Genomic DNA, 21,502 nt, shown 5'->3' on the forward strand with positions numbered 1-21,502 from the left:
TAAATATCTTCGAAAATTAGCAGTGAATTAGAATTGAAGCAAATCGCAAAATAATGATGTTATATTTAATTGGCAAATTTGGTTAGATTCCAAAATGAATCTCCTTCAAATTGGAGAAAAGAAGAATTTTAAATCATAAAACAATCGTTTTGAAAATGAAAACTTGAAATAGTAATTACAATCATGATCTATTCAAATTTCCCTATTTGGGATTATAATAAATTGAAATAAAAATATTCAGGAACCACTTGGAATTGATTTTCTCAATTTTTCAAAAGTTTTTCATGACATGAATGACCAAAAGCGAGTATGACAGTTTGAACGTATAACCAGGAAAATGAGAAAAGAAAAATAAAAACACCAATTCAAATTTTCATTTATTATGTGTGGAATTATGGAATCATAATTCTGCAGAAATATTTCAAAAATCACAATTCTTCATTCGATCCCAACATTTTTTTTATCACCCATAAATCTCAATAATGAAGTTTCCATCATATATTCTGATTTCTTACTCTGGAACAAACTATTAGTTGAACAGAATTGATGCCCACGCTTTCCGTGAGTTTTAAACTTTGGCATGCATGCACAGCGTTAGCATGAAAGCAACACACTCATCTTTCACAATTTTTTCCCACAGAGTCGGAATCAGACTGCTGTTCATTTGGTTGCATCCAGGCAAACTGGGACTGCCACAGCTATTTTGAGGGCTCTTTTGGCAGCTGCTGGAAAGGATATAAGATTGAAACCTGACGCGGTGAGTCGAGATTGATATGGAAAAAACAAAATGATTTGGAAACAAATTGAACGTGGGCATATAAATAGGTATATACAGGGTGTTCGTACAAACGAAAAGAGAAGAAAAAATGTCTATTAAACATGTGACCGCAAACCATTCGTTTTCGAGATACAGGATGTTAAAGTTTTTCTCTTACAGTATCTACACTTCATGAGAAATTCAACTGAAATTTGGCCTAAATGTTATAATTGATAGTTGACATCATGTGACATGCCAATTTCGATAGCTTATCAGCAGGGTGGTGTTTTTTCTAGAACACTGTCCACTCTCCAGAACTTTTTTTGGTGAGCCACTGTTAATTTGAAAAAATGTAAAAAGAACCATTTGTTGTTGTACTAAACTTTATGGTCTCTTGTAGTTTTGTCGTATCTTCTACCGAATTCGAGAACTTCTCATGTGTATGCAACTTTTTTTCTTAAAATCAATTAATTAATTAATTAAGAAATCTCCACTCCTCGTTTGTACCTCCAATTTGGGAACACCCTGTATAGAAGTATGTTGTGCTGGTATTTTTACACTTAGAAAAAAAATATTTTGCTTCTTCAATGCGTTAAATCACGTGGAAATAATTCAGTTTCGAAAAAAAAAATCTGCAATATTTTGGAAGAAAATAGTGTTATAAAATTGATTTCTTCAGAATCACTGGAACTGTCCATTTTGTATATAGGAACACGTGTTCTGATGAGGATTTCACTTCGCCTACTTCATCCACCAAGCGTTGTGGTTCGTGTGGCATTAGTACAGGGTGGGCAAAATTCGTTGTCTACTGAGAGGATCTCTAGTAGCTAGAAGAAAACGGATGGCACATTTCCGAGCTCTTTTTCGGAGAAACAGAGAATGCTGAAAACCGCAGCCTTCTACGATGCTTCGTTTTTGAGTTTGACAATACCGTAAAGTTCTCATTACTTTTTTGCCTTTGAAGCTACAAATTTGAAACTTGAACCTCTACTGGCACTTTTTTACGTAGCATTCACTCACAAGCACAAAATAATTTTTCATTTCGAACCATTAGGTGAACTTTCCTTTTTTTAAATGCAAACTTTTATTGAATTTCTCATTTTTGAATTGGAAAGGAATCTTTTTTCAGTAAATTCTACGTATGAAAGTGCCTAAGAAGGTTCGAGTTTCAGATCTGTAACTTCAAAGACAAAAAAGTTATGAGAACTTTTCTGAATCGTCAAAATCTGATTTTTTTTTTTAAACTGGAAATCTAGGAATGATAGGCCGATTCTGTTTTCATATTCGGATAAGTCATGAAAGAAGAGCTAGAGAATGTGTCATCCGTTTTCTTCTAGCTGTTATAGTTCTTGAGATCCTCTCAGTAGACAACGAATTTTGCCCAGCCTGTACATTTTAGGCGTCTTTTCAATTTAGGTCGTCCATCTGCTTTCACTTCGACTAGAAATATTGAAACGAATAAAAATATCGAATATAATGAAATGAAACATTATTCTAGTCTTGATTGAAAAACAGTAGTTTACTGCAGGTAAGAAAAAGATCGAAAAAATTATGATTCTCTTTCTCCAGAAAACATTTATTCCAAATCCGATGAAATATATGGACCCAGACAGAAGTCCGATTGGAGTCATTCAGTTCGATTTGTTCCCTATTTTTTTATTACTTGATGTCCTGAACAGGGATGTTCGGTACCAGTCTCCAAGTATTTACACACGCAACTCAAAATGCACCCCACCCACAATGACCACAAATTCTGATGCAAATGATGAAAATAATTTGCTAATGGTACGTTCGATTTTGGTAGGGAGGTTCCACCTGGATGTTTTTTTTATCTTAGATTTACATTCTTCCTAGTTTCGTATCGACCCGATATAGGGGAGCGAATACTGTTATGAAAATATCCTTTTAGGGTTTGATGGATAGGTATTTTTCCGCTAGTTTGGTTCGAATTCTTTGGGAGCATTCAGGTTGATATGTGTAGTTATTTTTTAGACTTCTGGGACCCATACTTTATGCACCCATAATTTTTTTGTAAATGCCCATAGAAACACAAAATTTCAATTCGGTATTTTCATTTGCTATATTGTATAACAACTGGCCAGGAAACTTTATCTCTTATTCTAGCACAATTAAGAATGAACCATCAAAGAAGTGTAAATCTCTTTCTCCATCATATGGAAATCTATCTATATTTATATGTCCAGAGAAGTATTTCTTCCATTGCTTTCAAAGCAGTTTCCCTAATACCACAAGTAAATCAATTGTTTTTCATTAAAGAAAGACCCATTTTCAGAAAGGAAAAATTCCACTTTTATTAGCAGTTGAAGCCGGAAATCAGTCAATGTGCCGTGAACTGCTCAGTGCCCAAACCTCGGACCAACTGAAGGCTACATCTGCCAATGGAGACACTGCCCTCCATCTGGCAGTCAGAAAGAAGGACATCGATATGGTGAGCCTTTGTTGATGAATTGCCTTTGGAACTGAACAGTAATCTCTTAAACTGCCATTCACAGGTTCGTATTTTGGTCGATTACGGTACCTCAGTCGATATAAGAAACGGCGAGGGGCAGACTCCTCTGCATATTGCAGCAGCAGAAGGTGACGAGACAATGGTCAAGTATTTCTACGGAGTGAGAGCTTCAGCAAGCATTGCAGATAACCTAGACAGGACCCCTATGCATTTGGCTGCCGAATATGGTCACGCCAACATCATAGAGCTTTTAGCTGACAAATTCAAAGCGAGTATTTTGGAGAGAACCAAAGATGGATCTACGCTGATGCATATTGCGTCCTTGAACGGGCATGCAGACTGCGCTATGATGCTTTTCAAGAAAGGTGTTTTTCTTCACATGCCAAATAAGGTAAGTGCAGAAAAAGAATAAGCAGATTAACAAGATTACGACAGCAATAAATCACTTCATGGGTATAGTGAATCCACTTCAAGAAACCGTCTACTTATCGCCCCTTCGCTCACGTATTCGACGAAAAAATATGGAAATTAGACAAGATATTCGTCTCGCAGACATTCCATTTTCTTCCAGCTAAATGCAAATAAGGTACTAGCAATATTCCGGACGCCCGTCGTCTCCTTTTTTCTGAGAAAATGGAATTAACACACCTACACTATTTCCCGAGTTCCATCCTGAAAATAATCACATTGAATTACCATTTCGAAGCTGTTACTAACCAACATTTACATTCTTATCGCATGATAAGCCGGAGCAGGGCAAATTAGTTTCAGCAAGGTTATGGCGGACTTGTGCATTTCAAATGAAGGGGAAAATGAATGAGAATGAGATAGAGGTCAGTAGACTATCTGAAGATCTCATTTCGTTTTGACGTGCAGTCATTAAGGTTGCTTGAATGAAGAATTGTCTTTTTACGTCTTCTTCAAAGAAAATAAACAATTCCTAATATTGATAAAGATCATTGGTGACACCTTCATTCCTTCTGTTTGCATATGGTCTTGGAGTAGTTTGTCCCAAGCAATGATTATACCATTTCAAACACTTGGTACAATGGATCGAAACTTTTTCAGAAAAGTAAATTTCATTAAATTAATATAGGCTTGAGATTGCATGGGTTTTCAGGATGGTGCAAGAAGTATTCATACTGCTGCCAGGTATGGACATGTAGGAATAATAAACACACTCCTACAGAAAGGAGAAAAGGTTGACGTTACCACTAAGGTAATTTTGATGGGAACTTTGGACTAACCTTTGGTAAATGACAAAATTATTTTTTAGGAAAATTATACAGCACTTCACATAGCTGTTGAGTCGTGTAAACCCATAGTCGTAGAAACTCTATTAGGATATGGTGCTGATGTTCACATACGAGGTTCGTAGCTATAAAACATGTTTAACCCCTTATAAATTCTCCATCTCTGAATCACCTGCGGTTAATTGAAATTTTAGGGGGAAAACTCAGAGAAACTGCTCTTCACATAGCTGCTCGAGTGAAAGACGGCGAGAGATGTGCTCTTATGCTCCTCAAATCTGGAGCAGGTCCCAACCTCGTGACCGATGACGGTCAAACACCGGTTCATGTTGCAGCGCAATACGGAAACTTACAAACTTTACTGCTGCTACTCGAAGACGGTGGAGACCCTCAGTTCAAAAACAAGGTATCAAGCACTCGCGGATAATTTTCCTTTTGATTGGAGCCAATCGTTTCTTTCAGCTAGGAGAGACCCCACTTCACCTTGCGTCTAGAGGTTGTCGTTCAGATGTGGTCGAGCATTTGATACAATATGTCAAAGACAGCAAGGACGATGATGCTGCAACAAATTACGTGAACGAAGTAAACGAAAAATTCGAAAGCGCCCTTCATTATGTATCGACCGTTAATTCCGAAGAGGTTGAAATTCCCGATACTGACAGACTAACATGCAAAGCCCTGTTGGAAAGTGGTGCAGATGTAAACCTTGAGACTCCCCACCAAGAGACTTCTTTCCATTACGTTGCAATAGCTGGCAACAACAACGTACTTATGGAGATAATTGGTCATATGTCCAATACCGATATCCAGAAAGCTTTAAACAAACAGAATAACAGTGGCTGGACACCTTTGCTTATCGCTTCCCACAAAGGCCATGATCATATGGTCAATAACCTGTTAGCAAACCACGCCAGAGTTGATGTTTTCGACATCGAAGGTAGATCCGCTCTGCATTTAGCAGCTGAACGTGGTTTTCTCCCAATCTGTGACTCATTACTAACTCATAAGGCTTTCATAAACTCCAAATCACGAAATGGTCGTACTGCCCTCCATCTGGCAGCTATGAACGGCCATGTACACCTCGTGAAGTTCCTCATCAAAGATCATCACGCTGTTATTGATATTTTAACGTTGAAGAAACAAACCCCCCTTCATTTAGCTGCAGCAGCTGGTCAAATAGAAGTCTGCAAGCTTTTGTTAGAACTAGGCGCGGATATTGACGCTACAGATGAACAAGGACAGAAACCAATACATACGGCGTGTCGTAATAATCATTCAGAAGTTGCTAAATTATTTCTTCAGCAGCATCCAAGCTTGGTTATGGCAATGACAAGAGATGGCAATACTTGCGCGCATATTGCTGCTGCTCAGGGTAGTGTGACTGTGATAGAAGAACTCATGAAATTCGACAGGCAGGGAGTTATTAATGCGAGGAATAAACTGACTGACGCAACACCCCTCCAAATAGCTGCAGAAGGTGGTCATGCTGAAGTTGTGAAAGCTTTAGTGAGAGCGAATGCGTCAGTAAATGACGAGAATAAAGCTGGATTCACCGCTGCTCATCTGGCTGCTAGAAATGGCCACGGGCAAGTGTTGGAAGTGTTACGTTCATCCAATACTCTGAAGCTTACTAGTAAAAAATTGGGGGTAACTCCTTTACATGTCGCTGCCTATTTCGGCCAAGCTGATACGGTTAGAGAACTCCTCACACACGTACCTGGTACTGTCAAGTCTGAAGTTCCAAGTGGGGCTTCTTTGGTTCCTATCCTTGGAAATGAGTCGGGAATGACTCCTCTACACTTAGCCGCTTTCTCGGGAAATGAAAACGTTGTGAGACTGTTACTGAATTCTGCTGGAGTACAAGTCGATGCCTCAAGTCGAGAGAATGTAAGAGATCAAGTAGATTATTTTCCTCGAATAACTGAAGAAAGTTTTTAGGGTTACAACCCAATGCATCTCGCTTGTTATGGGGGACATGTGACTGTTGTCGGTCTGTTGTTGAGTAGATCTGCTGAATTGCTCCAGAGCGTGGATAGGCATGGAAAAACAGGGCTTCATATCGCTGCTACCCAAGGACATTATCAGATGGTAGAGGTTTTACTCGGTGAGTTGTCCAACTAGATCGTATAACAGAATAACAGAATAAATTCACAACTTTAATTTCAATGCTTCAACAGGTCAAGGTGCAGAAATTGACGCAGCAGACAAGAATGGATGGACCCCCTTACATTGTGCCTCGAAGGCAGGATGTACTGATGTTGTCGTGCTCCTAGTTGAGTCAGGAGCATCCCCAAAATCTGAAACTAACCAAGGTGCCGTTCCTATATGGTTCGCCGCTTCCGAGGGCCACCATAGCGTCCTAGAGTACCTCATGACTAAAGAACATGATACGTATGTGCTAATGGACGATAAGAAATTCGTGTATAACCTCATGGTGTGCTCGAAGAATCATAACAATAAACCGATTGAAGAATTTATTCTTGTTTCGCCAGCACCAGTGGACACAGCTGCGAAATTGTCCAATATCCTGATCGTTCTGTCCAACAAAGAGAAAGAGAGAGCTAAGGATCTCATTGCTGCCGGAAAATTCTGCGAATATATGGCTACAGAGCTCCTAGCTCTTGCAGCAGGTGCTGATTCGGCTGGAAAAATATTAACTTCAACTGATAGGAGAAACGTTGAATTTCTTGATGTTCTCATTGAAAACGAGCAGAAGGAAGTTATTGCTCATACAGTGGTGCAGCGATATCTTCAGGTAAAGAGACCATGTGTGTATTAACATCGAGTGGAAACCTATTAATATTTAAAAAGTGGTGGGGAAAACTTATAATTTTTCACTTACAGGAACTCTGGAGAGGAGCACTGAACTGGAGGGCCTGGAGAACTCTATTACTCTTCGTGGTTTTTATTTTCTGCCCACCAGTGTGGATAGCTTTCACTCTTCCTCTAGGTCACAAATATAATAAAGTACCAATCATTAAGTTCATGTCGTACCTAACTTCGCATATTTATCTCATGTTTCTTCTTCTGATAGTTGCTATCCTCCCACCCTATCCAGTTGTACGAAATAATTTGATACCTTATTGGTACGAGTGGATTCTACTTGTTTGGCTTAGTGGCCTTCTCTTATTCGAATTAACCAACCCCAGTGACAAATCTGGATTGGGTTGGATCAAGCTATCTGTACTCCTTTTGAGTATATTCGGTGTCGCAACTCATGTAATTGGCATCCTCTTCGTAGAAAAAGCCAACTGGCCTACCCTTATGTACTGCAGGAACCAGCTTTTCGCCCTTTCATTCGTACTGGCGTGCGTGCAGATTCTAGATTTTTTATCGTTTCATCATCTCTTTGGACCCTGGGCCATCATTATTGGAAATTTGATGAAGGACTTGGCCAGATTTCTGGCCGTTCTGGCAATTTTCGTTTTCGGGTTCTCGATGCAGTTCGTGGCCTTAAATCAGTCGTTTTATAATTTGAGTCCGAACCAAGTGAGGAGCCTGGCCAGACCGAGAAAGCTAATTTTATTCAGTGATGGTGAGTATGATGGTGCTTATTATGAATTTTTGGATATCCGGATGTTATCATGTCAGGTGTGCATTTTTTAATGCAAATTTATTTTAGGTTATTTATTCCTTATGATAGATTGTTGTATGTATAATTATGGAGGACATCGCAGACTTGACCAACTTATTAGAGAAAAAATGTTTGTTTTTTCGCTCTCAGTTTATAACGATAATGAAATATCACCAGTTGATTATTCTCCCTTGTATCTAATGTCAGTGCGGAAGATTCTGGAAATATTTGGTGTCATTCATTCAGAATTATTTCAGAATCGATTATGAGTTGAATGAAGTATCAATTAGGCAATAATTCCACCAAAAATTCACACTTTTTCAGCTTTCTCACTCCACTTGCTGTTTAGTTTATTAAAACTGGAGACAACAATTCAGTTTTCATTTCAATAATGCTAGCTAGTCATGAAGAAGCGTAGGAAATAAAAAATTATTCAAGTGTCGACATTCGTTGAATGCACTTAAATCTTAATTGGTGTAGATGTCTGCAGGGTGAGAGGTTTTGGTTCAGTCTTTGCGGGATAGGTGGCGCACTGTGGTGAGAATTGTATTAATTTCTCAAAACGACACCCCGGTTTCGTTCAAGACCCCATCAAGATCTCGAAACCGGTCTACAGTTGCGTTTAGATATTTCGACTTCTCTGGGATTACCTACGCATATTCATGACTAATGAATGACAACTTTATGGAATATGGATTTGTTGTCTCCAGTTTTGATATACAGGGTATTTTTAGAGGCGAGGATTTTTTTTAAGGAAGGTAAAACTCATCAGAATAAATCGTTTAATCAAAAATTGTCTATATAAAATATCCAAGATGACTGAAATAAAACCCCTAGAAGTTCGACAAAATTTCATTGAATTTCAAGTACGGGGCTGTGGAAGGTGACTCCGGCATCGTAAAAACGAAACAAAACATAAACATATGGTTGGACAATGAATGGTTCAGTACCAAGTTCATCGGATTAGATGCATCAGGTCACTTTTGAGAGAATCATAATTTATTGTTGTATCGTGCAATTTAGGGTGAAGAAAAAATTCACAAAATCGAGGCAGTTTCTTGAAAGTGCTGATGTTAGTTATGTTGAAAAAGTGCTAAGATGTTTCCCTATTTCATCCCATTTTTACGACGATTGTTGGAATGATCAAACAAGAAGATTGTAATGCCCATTGTGGAAAAATTCGTGAATAATTTCGACGAATTTTATTGGTGGGATTTTGAAGTATTATTATATTTTTTACCCTTATGTCCTAAGTCTCCTTTGTCAGTTGGTATCGAAATGAGCCATTTCATAAAATCGTGTTACTAAAAAATAATGAGAACAATTCGGCAATTCTAACTTTCCATTTTCATTACCACGTGAATATCGAACGAGCCAATATCATATCCTAAACGAAACCACATGGTCAAATCAGGAGATAAGTTTTTTCTATGCTTTGCTAACAAACGATCCAGGGTCATATAAGGATCTATTTCAGTAATCACTTTCAATTTTTTTTTCAATGTAAGGAAGGTTTTAGCGGCATGCAGACAGGAATTGAATTCTGAAAAAAGTACCACCCAGAGCAGGATTCGAACCCACGACCCCCCGATCACCGGTCAGGTACTCTCCCAACTGAGCTACCCGGGTGGTACTACAGCTCTGGGTGGTACTTTTTTCAGAATACAATTCCTGTCTGCATGCCACTTAAACCTTCCTTACATTATATTTCCAGACACTAAAACTATCATTACAATTTTTTTTCAATTTTGTCATTTTGAAAGTTATGTATAGATGATTTTTGGTGAAACGCTTCATTTTGACCAGTTCTACCTTCTGTTTAAAAAAAGCCTCACCTTCAAATACACCCTGTATTTCCGACGTAACCGGTTGGCATTTGGAGGAGTATGGTGTACTCCATTTTCCCGGCTTAGTTTATTTATGAGAACCTCAAAGAAATCATCTTTTGCTCATCATAAAGACGATAAAACGATAAAAGTTACAGCCCTTCGGAAAAGGTCATAATAATCCTTAATCTCCCCAGTGATAATAAACCCCCTGCTTGTGTTCGAGAAGCTTTTTTTTGCGGTGTTCGGCCAAACCCAATACGACGAACTGATCGTCAGGGGAAGACCGAACGCACAGCCTCCCCTGCGACCCCTATGGACCGACAATCTCTTCAAAATCGTATTCGGGATCTACATGTTGGTGTCGGTGGTCGTACTGATCAATCTCCTTATTGCCATGATGTCCGATACCTATCAGCGCATCCAGGTAATTCTCGCTTATTTCTGATTCCAGTCCAAAAGAACCCGATCAAATCGTTCGAACATTTGTGCTTTGCTATTTTCGGCCAAGCCCGTATCGAGGACTTGAAAATCGCTGGTTACGATTTTTACACGAATCATAACAATCAACCGTATTGGACCGAGTTTCTGTTCAAGGCGGTATTTGGAGCTTATATGCTGGTATCTGTAGTTGTTCTGATCAAACTCCTCATTGCCATGATGACCGATACTTACCAACGAATACAGGTAAAGTAATAAGAATGACCTCAGGGACACTCGCGGAATTGAAATATTGAGGCTTCAATGTTGAAACAGTTCTTTATTTCTTCGGTTTTAACATCGCTCTAGTATACTTGAACTTTTTTGGCTCACATTCGTACAAATATTACTTATTATACAGGTTGAGTGCTTGATTCGTACAAATATTTTAACATTAGATTCTTGAGATCAAAGGAAACACTTTTTTACGAGGATGTATTGATATCTAGTTAGCCTAGACCAGTTCCAAGCATAAACTGCCATAGCAACGAACAATAACTCATTAGAAGTGTCAGTATGAAGTTTGAGGTCAAAAAAGTAAACCAGAGTTACGCAATGAATTAAAAGAAAGAAGATGTCCACCGAAATTGTGACAATCGAAAAATTGGGGTCTCGAGCCATCATCAAGTACCTGTATTTAAAAGGGTGAAGAGGTGAGCACATTCACGAAGATATGCTTGATACCCTTGGTGATCAATGTCCTTCGTATGCGACCGTGAAAAATTTGACTGCAAGCTTCAAAAGCTATGACCATAAGCGTGCAAGGTTAGAAGCATCGCGTTCGATCTGTGCTCGATTTGAAAACGATGTAGACTTCTTAGACCGAACTGTTACTATGGATAAGACTTGGGTACATTTCTACGATCCAGAAACAAAGCAATAATCGATGGAATGGCGACACTCTGGTTCTCCAAGACCTAAGAATTTTCGTGTCCATAAATCTGCTGGAAGAGTTCTTGCTTCAGTTTTTTGGGATTGTCATGGAGTAATCATGATTGATTTTTTGGATAAGGGTCGAACAATAACTGGAGATTACTATTCGACATTACTGACCACCCTACGGGAAAATTAAAGAGAAGAGACGCGGAAAGCTATCCAAAGGTGTTTTGTTTTTGCAGGACAACGCCCCTGCACACAAATCTCATGTTGCCTTGCAAAATATTCGTGATTTAGGGTTTGAATTACTAGAACACCCCTACTATTCACCAGATTTAGCTCCATCCGACTATCATCTCTTTCCTCAACTGAAAAAAAGTTTAAAAGGTCGTAAATTTTTTTCCAACGAGAAGGTAATAAAAGCTGTGGAGGTCTGGTTTCCAGAGCAAGAAGAAACATTTTTTTTGAAAGATCTAGAGACGTTGCAGCTTCGCTGTAATAAATGTATCCAATTAAGAGGAGAATTTGTTGAATAATATAATATTTTGACATTGAAATTTTCTTTGGTTCTATAGTAGGCTAAGAATCAAGAATTTCTCAATATATCCCCGTACTTTACCATTTTTTCCGATTTGGCCCTGATAAAAAGATATACATAGCCATTTTGAGTTTTCATAATGAGCTATGCCACCCCTGGAAAAACAAAATTTCCTTCAGAATAAAGAGCTTAATCTACGACACTACACATCTGTGCGGATCTTTAAAACAGAGTAATGGTCATAATGAGAAAACTGGAAGATGTTGGTGATATCTTGTGTTCGATAAAGATTCATCAAATAAATGTAAAACTATATTCCGAAATTAATTTCATTCGATAAAGCATTTTTTTATGGTTTTACAACAGCCTGTATCTTTCCAACAAGCCGATTTGAAAAAAATGTTTCTTTTGACCTCAAGAATCTACCTACTACTGAAATATTTGTACGAGTCGAAGACCCTGTATAAGTATGGTATGCTCCTATGGTATTCACTCAGTCATGGACATGATTCAGCGAAACTTTTTAAAAAATGCGTCCAGAATTAAATTATACAGGGCGAGACAACAGTGTTCGATTGGTCGATAACTCTCAGAAATTGCGTGCAAAATATCCAGTAAATTTCGATGATGTTCCTCAACTGGCAATTCCGAAGAAATATCGAGAAGTTTCAGGAAAATTCGAAATTATTTGAATAATAATTGCTCATAAACCACCGATGTACCGAGTTGTTGAACATTTTCATTAGCGAATCAATTCCTCAATATCACAAGAGTGTCCAAAGGTCAAGATGTTAGATTGTTGTATGTCTTCACGCTGAAGCTACCGCGTTGCACCAGTTCTCTTGGGCTGGAATTGTGCAAAACATAGATTAGAAACAACGTAGGCTTTCAAAACCCAACAAAGCACCACAGCTTTTGGCAGATGATGATCACTAAAGAAGCATTTGTTGTGCGTGTGGCTTCCAAAAATAATTAGTAAATGTGTGAAACCTCAATATGGAGCATAATGATTCGAGGATACCTAATTAGTAATTGTGTCAAAAAATGCACACAGGACTTGATTTTATCGAATTGCAACAATTGAAAATTGGAACAAAATTTGTTACGTTCCCAATCCACTTCTCTCAATCTTCGCAAATAAAATATACGATGCAGTTAGGATTTTATCGTAAACTATCAGTGAAAGACTTGAAGATTCTATACTAGTTTGTTTGTGTGGGTAACGGTTCACGAACGGTTCTCGAATGGTTCGGAATTGGTTGGAATTTGGTAATCCAAATTCCTATTTACCAAGACAGATATTATTTAAACTTAACCACCAGTATATATTGAATACATGACGGCTACAGAAAACTTTATATGCATTCCATTTGATTCGAAGCAGTTATGGGGTCCCCGTCTGATACTGAGTGGATCAATTTCACCACTCCAAGGACTTTTCTGAGGAGCAAAGGTGCCCTGCGTAAAAAAAGACCCACCACAGAGGGTGGAGATGCAGGCAGTGAGTCTGACGTGTTGAACGTATTGTCCGTTTTTTTCTGTGTTTCTTGTGACTTGTGAAATGTCCTTGTTGGCATACTGATGTTTAGCTTATGTGTGTCTGTGGATAACGTCTTTCTATACGTGTTTCATGCAGGGTAGGACCGAAGGACCGGTAATTGAGAAATTTTTTATTGAAATACGCAAAAGGACCATTCGACGAATTTAGTTCTAGATGAAATTGGCGAAACTTCGTTAGAGAAATGGGCGAGTCCCACCCTGTATTATTTTGATGTTTTTCTTGTTTTTTATCTGTTATTGATGAATATTTTGACTCATTTCAATAAGGATGGTATCTTTTTCAGCTTGTCAAGGAAACTTTTACCCTCGTGATCATTTCAGTTTTGAGATAAAAAATGAACCATTTATACTCAATTAAGCATTGAATAAGGCCTTTCAGGTGTACGAGTATATGAAAGATCCTGTGGGGCTAAATCTAGGAGAAACAATAATGAAGTTGTTGTACAGCTTTCTGTGAATTCGAATCAATATATTGTTTTGAGTTCAAAAGATGTTTTTGATACAGTGAACTTTTCTGATAAATAAGGGCAATTTTTATCAGAAATGAAATTTTCTGAGAATTGGCTGAGAAAATAGTTTCTCGAAGGGAGAAAACTTTTTGAAATTCAATATATTTCATAAAAATTAGTTGACCACAAACGTTCATATGGATATATAGAGATATCCATGATATTTACGACTCAATATGGCTTATTGTTAAAACTATCATACTCCTGAAAGAATTCTCAAGGATCTCACAAAAATTAACTGTTTGTCTTATTTTCCATCAATAAATATCCAATTTTGAACCATCATTCATTGTGGTCTCTATCATTGGGGCCTTATTTTTACTCGAGGGGTGAACCGGTCATGAAAATGTTGTACACCACAATTCAGACAATTCACGCAATTCCTAAAATAGCATATAAAACAATTCAGACAATTCAACAATTCACACAATTCAAGAAAATTCATGGCAATTCACGGACAATTCAATACAATTCATGGCAATTCAATACAATTCATGACAATTCAATACAATTCATGACAATTCAATACAATTCATGACAATTCAATACAATTCATGACAATTCAATACAATTCATAGTTATGTATTTTTTTTTGAATATATATATTTTGGGAATTTTCTTCACATCACACTATGAGAGGTCTGAAACCACTCATTAATATGTGTTATAGATATAGCTAGATAGTAGTTAAGGCTAACTGAGGCTAGCTTACAGAAATTGCTTCTATCCATGGATATCCTATACTTCATTGTTTGATGTACTATTAACCTCCCCTCATCAACATAGTTATATAGTTATATAGGCTGATTCAAACAACTTTGAAATTCAACTGAATAAAATGTTGTGAAAACGACCTAATATAGGATAAGAGCATTCCCTTCCATAACGACAATTTTGGATTTTTCCAAATTGAGGTATAAAATTGTATGATCCGAAAAAATACATTCAGGTCAATTTTTTAAAATTCCGTCAGGAAATGGCTCTAGAGTTATTCTGTGCATAAAATCTTTTCGGTCAAAATGGGCAACCCTAATATTGAATACAACAGAGCGTACCCGTTCGTAACGACAATTTTTGTAGGTTTTTCCAAATTAAGTTATAAAATTTTATGAAGCGAAGAAATACTTCTAGGTGGAATCTTTTGAATCAGTACCTTCTATCAAACGCAAATTGATCGAGTAGTTGAAAAAAATGGTTACTGTGCAAGCTATTAATTTTAAATCATACATCAACATGTCGAGTTATTTTATGGAATTTTATGAAAGTATGTGAAGTACTAAAAAATAATAACACAACTTACCAGGTTTCAGAAACATGGTGCGTTGAAATCAAGATTGTGTTCTCATGAAAGTTGTTCGTTCAAATTATATGGAATAACAAAGAGCTTACAGAATAACCATCAAGAGATTCGACACACGTGCTGAAATATCTATGTCTACTTTTTGAGTGCTGAAAACAATTATTAATATTATTAATTCATCTTCACTGATTAATCAACTAAAAATATCTCACTCTCCGAATTGCCCAATTCGGTGATCCTTAGTGTGTACTTACATATCTAGGAATTCATTCAACGCGAACCTTTATTATTACATTACTAAAGCTCTATTGATTACAAACATTAGACAAATGTTTCAAATAATTTTTATTTTAGACTTGGAGAGACATCTCCAAGCGAGTCTCCAAGTCTTAGATGAACCTCCGAATGATCTTTGTCAGGTTGAAAGGGAAGAAGCTGTGAATATATAATTGACATTATTGCAATCGATATACCGATATAGACCGACATTTCGAATTAACATCTTCTCAGAAATTATACAAGTGTTAAAAATGAGGTTGGAATAACCAAAAATATATGATATGCATTGAAGAAAGAACGCCGTTCTTAACAATGATTTTAATGGGTTATTCCCAACAGAGTAATAAAACGGTTTCAACCAAAGGAATCGTTTCAGGTACCTGCTATTGAACGCAAAGAGATCGGGACCAATATTCACCAATATTGTTGGTGAATAGACCTTGTACAGGTTAACAATGTGTTTTGATGACTGTTCATGATGTAAAATGTTATATCGAACCAATTTACTCTATTCTCAAGAATGCACATGCCTCGAGAAAATTTGAAATTTTTAACTTTGAATCCCTCCAGGCCCCCCGTACGGGCTGACAATGAGCTTTGATGATTTTCATTGGTATAAATCAAGGTATGAATAATATCCGATTGCACCATATCTCATTTTTTTTCCAAGAGAATCTCAAATCCTAAAACGAGCATTAATATCTTTTTTCTACAAGCGTGCGCGTTCAACCCTTTTCCCGCACGCATTCCGAGTTGCAAAGAGTCACTTTCCCGAAAGGTGCGGGAAAAACGCCTGCTATTTCTTTCCCGCACGCATTTGCGTGCGGGAATGGATTAGCAGGGGTTTTTCCCGCACGCAAATATTATAGAGTAAATTAAATTCTATCATGTTTCTATGCACAGAACGTCAACGATGAGAAACCCATAGTAATGACATGCAGAATTACGTCTGTCATTATATATGAATTAATCAAATGAGATATGATCTGTTTCGTGAAATGGATACATTTCTATATTTCAAGCGCTTGTAGAAAAAATATTGTTCCTAACTCTTGCGGAAAGTGTCTTGCCCGCACTCAACTGCTTACCCGAACTCTGCTTCGCATCGTTCGGGCAACGGCAGTTTCGTGCGGGCAAGTATCACTTTCCGCACTTGATAGGAAAATAACTATTTCAGAACTGTAAGAATTGTATACTGAACAATACAGTTATCCTTAGAGCGCGGCGTTGACAGATTGTAACTGTGGATGAAAGAAAACTGGCTTCACACCCGTAGGAAATTATTGTGTATCAATAAGAAATAATGAAAAAATGATGTTGTATAATTCTTACCTGCTCAATCTTATATCACTTCAATTCAAATCACAGAATACAGAAATTAAACTCGGAGTTTGCACTATTGCGCCGGCATGCGACTATATACATGTCTACATGAATATGACTATATACATGTCCATATACATGTGTAGTTGGACAGGTTGGACACCTGTGAATTGCAAGACAGCGAATCGCCCAACAATTAGAAAATGCATTGCAGTTCATAACAATTCCAGACAATTCATGAGAATTTTCGAACAATTCACGGAAATTAATAGTTCAGAACAATTCTTTATAATTTACGACGATGGGCAAGTTTCCTAAAACTCCAAAATCGAATTCAAATTATTTATGGAAACCCATTTCCATTAGTTATCCAACACGTAAGAGATTCGCTTCAAAATTCAGATATACACCCTTCGAAACTTAATAAACATTCGATTGTGTAAAAGCGTGTAACGTAGAATGCCCTTACTACAGTCTAGTAATTTTTGTCAATTCGACACCAGTGAAACTGATCAAGAAAATATAGAATTCCATATCCACCGAAATATCCACATATTACAAAAAAAAATTTCTGAATTCTATACCTTAGAACATATCCATGTTCTATAAGAGAGCTCTTCTGAAATCACAATTTCCGACCGAATGCAATGTGTTAAAATTCTAAAAAAATAAATTTCCATATATGTATTTGAGTTATATAAATTCTTAGATTTTGAAATTCAAAAAAATAGTCCATTCTCCACAATTCACGACAATTCTCAACAATTACTGACAATTCACACAATTCTTGGCAATTCACAACAATTCTTGACAATTCACCACAATTCCTGGCAATTCATGACAATTCTCAACAATTCTTGGCAATTCAATTCAATTCATGACAATTCCTGCAATTTGTACACCACAATTCACGACCGGTTCACCCCTCGTTTTTACTATTGAGAACCATGTTCTCAAATTCTTTTACAAGGAATTTTGTTTTATTACCAAGGAACGAAGGTTACAATATATGCCCAACAAGAACTTTTTTAATTTTCAATACAGCGTTTTTCGTTTATTTATTTTGGAATGCCAAGAAAAGATTTTATTGAACTTCGTTCCTTTTTCTCTTAAAGTTGTTAATAAACTTTGTGATTCGGTTTTTCAACGAATACTCCGTTTATTTCTTGAAATTCATAATATATATTAACTGTCGACTCTTTGATGATTTTCAACTGAAGTGTGTTAAATATTTTTGAATGTCTACAACCCGTTGAAATGAGTCAAAATTAACTTTCCGCTCTGTCTTTTCAAAATTCCATGCAGATATGGATTTCCACTCAAAACATAGAAAACTTCCTATGAATATACTGAGAAACATTAGGATGAGATGATGAAAATACACAGCAATAGTTGGAACATTTCAAAGGTTTTGTTGATTATACTTTTTACGCTGAGATAAGTATGATCCCAAAAAAAAATCTGAAATAGTTATTGTTCTAACAAGTGTGGAAAGTGATACATTAGTTCGAATTCCTCTCATGATTTGACAGAAAATTTCCTGATAACAATAAAATTAACACACTGATATAATTGCAATTCACTCATCTTACCCAATGAACGATTATAATAAAAAGAGTCAATATATTCCAACTATACTGGGTGTTCTCAACTCATTTCAAAGTGACTTGGCATTTATGCGAAATATTCGTAAAAAAACGATGCCTTCTTCGAAAAATCTCTAAATGAACTACTTGATCTTCAATTTGACATTCTCAGTGATAATGAACCCACTCATCGTCTTCGAGCGTTTATTTTTTGCTGTCTTCGGCCAAACGACCTACGACGAATTAATAAGAAGGGCACCACCTAACTTACCTCCGTTCAGACCACTGTGGACAGATAACCTTTTCAAAATTGTATTTGGGATCTACATGTTGGTATCAGTGGTAGTCCTGATTAATCTACTGATCGCTATGATGTCCGATACTTACCAGAGGATTCAGGTAAATAAGGATAGAATCAAGCGTATCAATCTAGGGTATATGAGTCTGTGATTTAGGCAATCGCATTAGAAAAGGATTCTTGAAAACTCAAATTTCATATAATTTTTTTTCAAGCAACCTTAAATAGTCAACATATTGCAAGAACAGTTGAATCCTTATTGATAATAAATAATTTTGATGAAAGTACAGTACAGTATAGTCACAGCAATGAGTACACATAAAATCACCCGAAAAATAAATCCATTTAAATATTTCGTGTTAGATAAACGTTAGGCAATTTTTTTTTATCTCAGCAATATCTCCTAGTTCTTTTTCCACAGATGTATTTGAAATTTTTGCACATCTCATTGAGAATTCGATTTGTCATTTTAATTTCGACTCTAATAATGTGAATACTAGACATCTTCACTTTCCTAGATTCAATGAATTCACAGAAGGACACGAAAAATATATTATTAATGTTTTACACAAAAAGCAACATCATTTTACACCTTCGCACAATATCCCAAACCCTAGAAATTATAGGAAGGATTTATTTATTTATATATAAATGCAAACGATAGAAAATCACAACAAAGAGCCTCTGGTTAACTGAACAACCTTCATATTTCACCTTTCAAAGTGAAAATAAAATAGCAATAATGCGGATAGATAATTATACCACGTGAAGTACTAGGTATTGCAACGAAATATGAACCTTTTTTTATTATTCAGGTATCTTGATGATCTTATGGAGTCCTTTTTCTCTCCTCCTCAAAAATGTTTCTTTTATATATTTTCGTTTCCAAGTTTCAGGACAGTTGAAGAGAATTGATAGAAGGGTAATTTTAGATTAGTTAAGTCATCACAATTGGTTTTCATTTCAAACGAAAGCAAACATCTCCACCTTCATAAAAGTTTCACACAATTTATTCATGTTTTCCAATTAATACCCTAGGTGGAAAAATGTCTTAACACTTGTGTGAAGGTTTGACATTGTTCTCCAAAATTCAATTTTCTTTACATGACAATTGACTCTTGAACACTATTAAACATTACAATTCCTGATACAAATGGAAACAATATAAGCACACTTTAGCACAATGAATGGTTAAAAATAATTGCATGCATCCAGGAAATGTTATTTGAATTGTTGCAGTAGATTTGTTCCTGGCTATTCACAGGCTGATGAAAAAAAAAATACCTGATAACGCTGAATTCAAATCAGTAATCTAAAATTTCCTCACAGACAGAAATCGTCAATTTTTTTCTGGTTTTCATGTAGAAATCAAAAGTAGATTGTTTAAATCCGTCTTTCAAAGAAAATGCAAAATTCCTTATTGGAGGATTTAGTAGAAAATCGGAAGATGACAGATTGTTGAACTATACCTTTTTATTAATTATACAGAACAATTGCTTCTGACACGGATCTCTTCATCAGCCTATGAACCAATGTCCTTGATTGTCAGGTATTGTGTTATTTGATGATAAATGATTTATGATTAATTACTCAACCTACTGAATATTTATAGGCTCAATCCGATATTGAATGGAAATTTGGACTGAGCAAATTGATCCGTTCAATGCACAGAACTACCACTGCTCCTAGTCCTATAAATCTCATCACTACATGGCTGTTCTACCTAGTGGATATATGCAAGCAGCGAAGTAAGCATCACATATACGATCAACCCATGGTTCTCTTCCCAAACTTTTGAGTTCTTTTCTTCGATAAATGTCTCAGAAAATTATTCACTTTGAGCGCTGGTTTGAAAAATAATTATTTTTTTTTATTATTTTTTCTTTATTTTTTTCATTTTTATAATTTTTTATTTCTTTTTATTTTCTTCAATTCGTACAGAGCAAAAAGAATTCAATAATTAAAGTATGGAATTCGAACAATTGAATCCATATCTGCCAAATAAACTGGTTCTCTCTTGTGGATAAGCAATTTTAGAGAAAGAGGCGCATCTTACTCTAAACGTTGTACTGCTGAAAGACCTGTTGTCTTCTGTAGAAAAGATACATGCATAATTTTCTTGTTTTAGTGAGAAGACAGAAGCGGCAAAGTCTCGTACACTTGATGGATTCGTTCAAGAAACCTCAACACATGAGTCCCCGTTCCAAAGCCGGTGCCAAATGGCTGTCCAAAGTCAAGAAGGGTCAAGTTGCTCCTAAGGAATCTGTGGCCCTCTCTGTTGCTCATATGAGTCCATTCGGCTCTCAGTTGAGTCTTAACGTCACCACAACCCGAATAGAACATGTCACCGATTGGGAAGCGATCGCCAAGAGGTACAGGGCTCTCGTTGGTCACATAGACGAAGTCAAAGAACATACGAGCGAGAATGAAGATGAAGAAGATAGTGATAACGAAGTTATTATAGCGAATAATGTGGGTCCTTCAGGGCAGACATGAGAAGAAACTCGGTTTCGTGAAATGCAGTATTTTGATTCTCCAGTCGAATAACTCGATTGAAGAGAAACTATTGGGGCAAATTTTTGGAAAGATGGCTGAATTTAATCAGCTGCTCTTCCGTTTTCATGCCGTTCCCAAAGAAATTATATATGGATGCAGGGAAAATGAGAGGTTGATGTAAATGATCATTCTTTATTGTTGATAATCATTCTGAAAAGCAAGTTTATTATACAAGTAGATTTCTCAAATTTAATATTGATATCGAGATTTTGTACATTTTAATAGGAAAACAATAACTTTGTAGATTAACAATTATAGACTGAATTCACTTGATGGTGAATATATTTTTGTTCAGAATGTTTTTTTCCATTTTTCTCCCT

At 36.5% G+C, this 21,502-nt stretch overlaps 1 protein-coding gene across 1 annotated transcript in view; it reads left to right on the forward strand.

Annotated features, from left to right (window-relative positions):
* The window catches only part of LOC123314180 (serine/threonine-protein phosphatase 6 regulatory ankyrin repeat subunit A), a 33,087-nt gene extending 11,965 nt beyond the window's left edge, over positions 1 to 21,122 (forward strand). Inside the window, exons 5-17 of the mRNA XM_044899302.1 lie at positions 641 to 757; positions 3,051 to 3,206; positions 3,271 to 3,618; positions 4,348 to 4,446; positions 4,504 to 4,597; positions 4,675 to 4,883; positions 4,940 to 6,364; positions 6,416 to 6,581; positions 6,655 to 7,232; positions 7,322 to 8,012; positions 10,332 to 10,564; positions 20,239 to 20,374; positions 20,755 to 21,122. Of these exons, the coding sequence (XP_044755237.1) occupies positions 641 to 757; positions 3,051 to 3,206; positions 3,271 to 3,618; positions 4,348 to 4,446; positions 4,504 to 4,597; positions 4,675 to 4,883; positions 4,940 to 6,364; positions 6,416 to 6,581; positions 6,655 to 7,232; positions 7,322 to 8,012; positions 10,332 to 10,564; positions 20,239 to 20,374; positions 20,755 to 21,122 (4,620 nt within the window). The remainder of the gene's footprint in view (positions 1 to 640; positions 758 to 3,050; positions 3,207 to 3,270; positions 3,619 to 4,347; positions 4,447 to 4,503; positions 4,598 to 4,674; positions 4,884 to 4,939; positions 6,365 to 6,415; positions 6,582 to 6,654; positions 7,233 to 7,321; positions 8,013 to 10,331; positions 10,565 to 20,238; positions 20,375 to 20,754) is intronic.
* Positions 21,123 to 21,502: the final 380 nt, after the last annotated feature.

The sequence above is a fragment of the Coccinella septempunctata genome, chromosome 5 (genome assembly GCF_907165205.1).
Source record: "Coccinella septempunctata chromosome 5, icCocSept1.1, whole genome shotgun sequence".
In the NCBI taxonomy this organism is placed as follows: Eukaryota; Metazoa; Arthropoda; class Insecta; order Coleoptera; family Coccinellidae; genus Coccinella; species Coccinella septempunctata.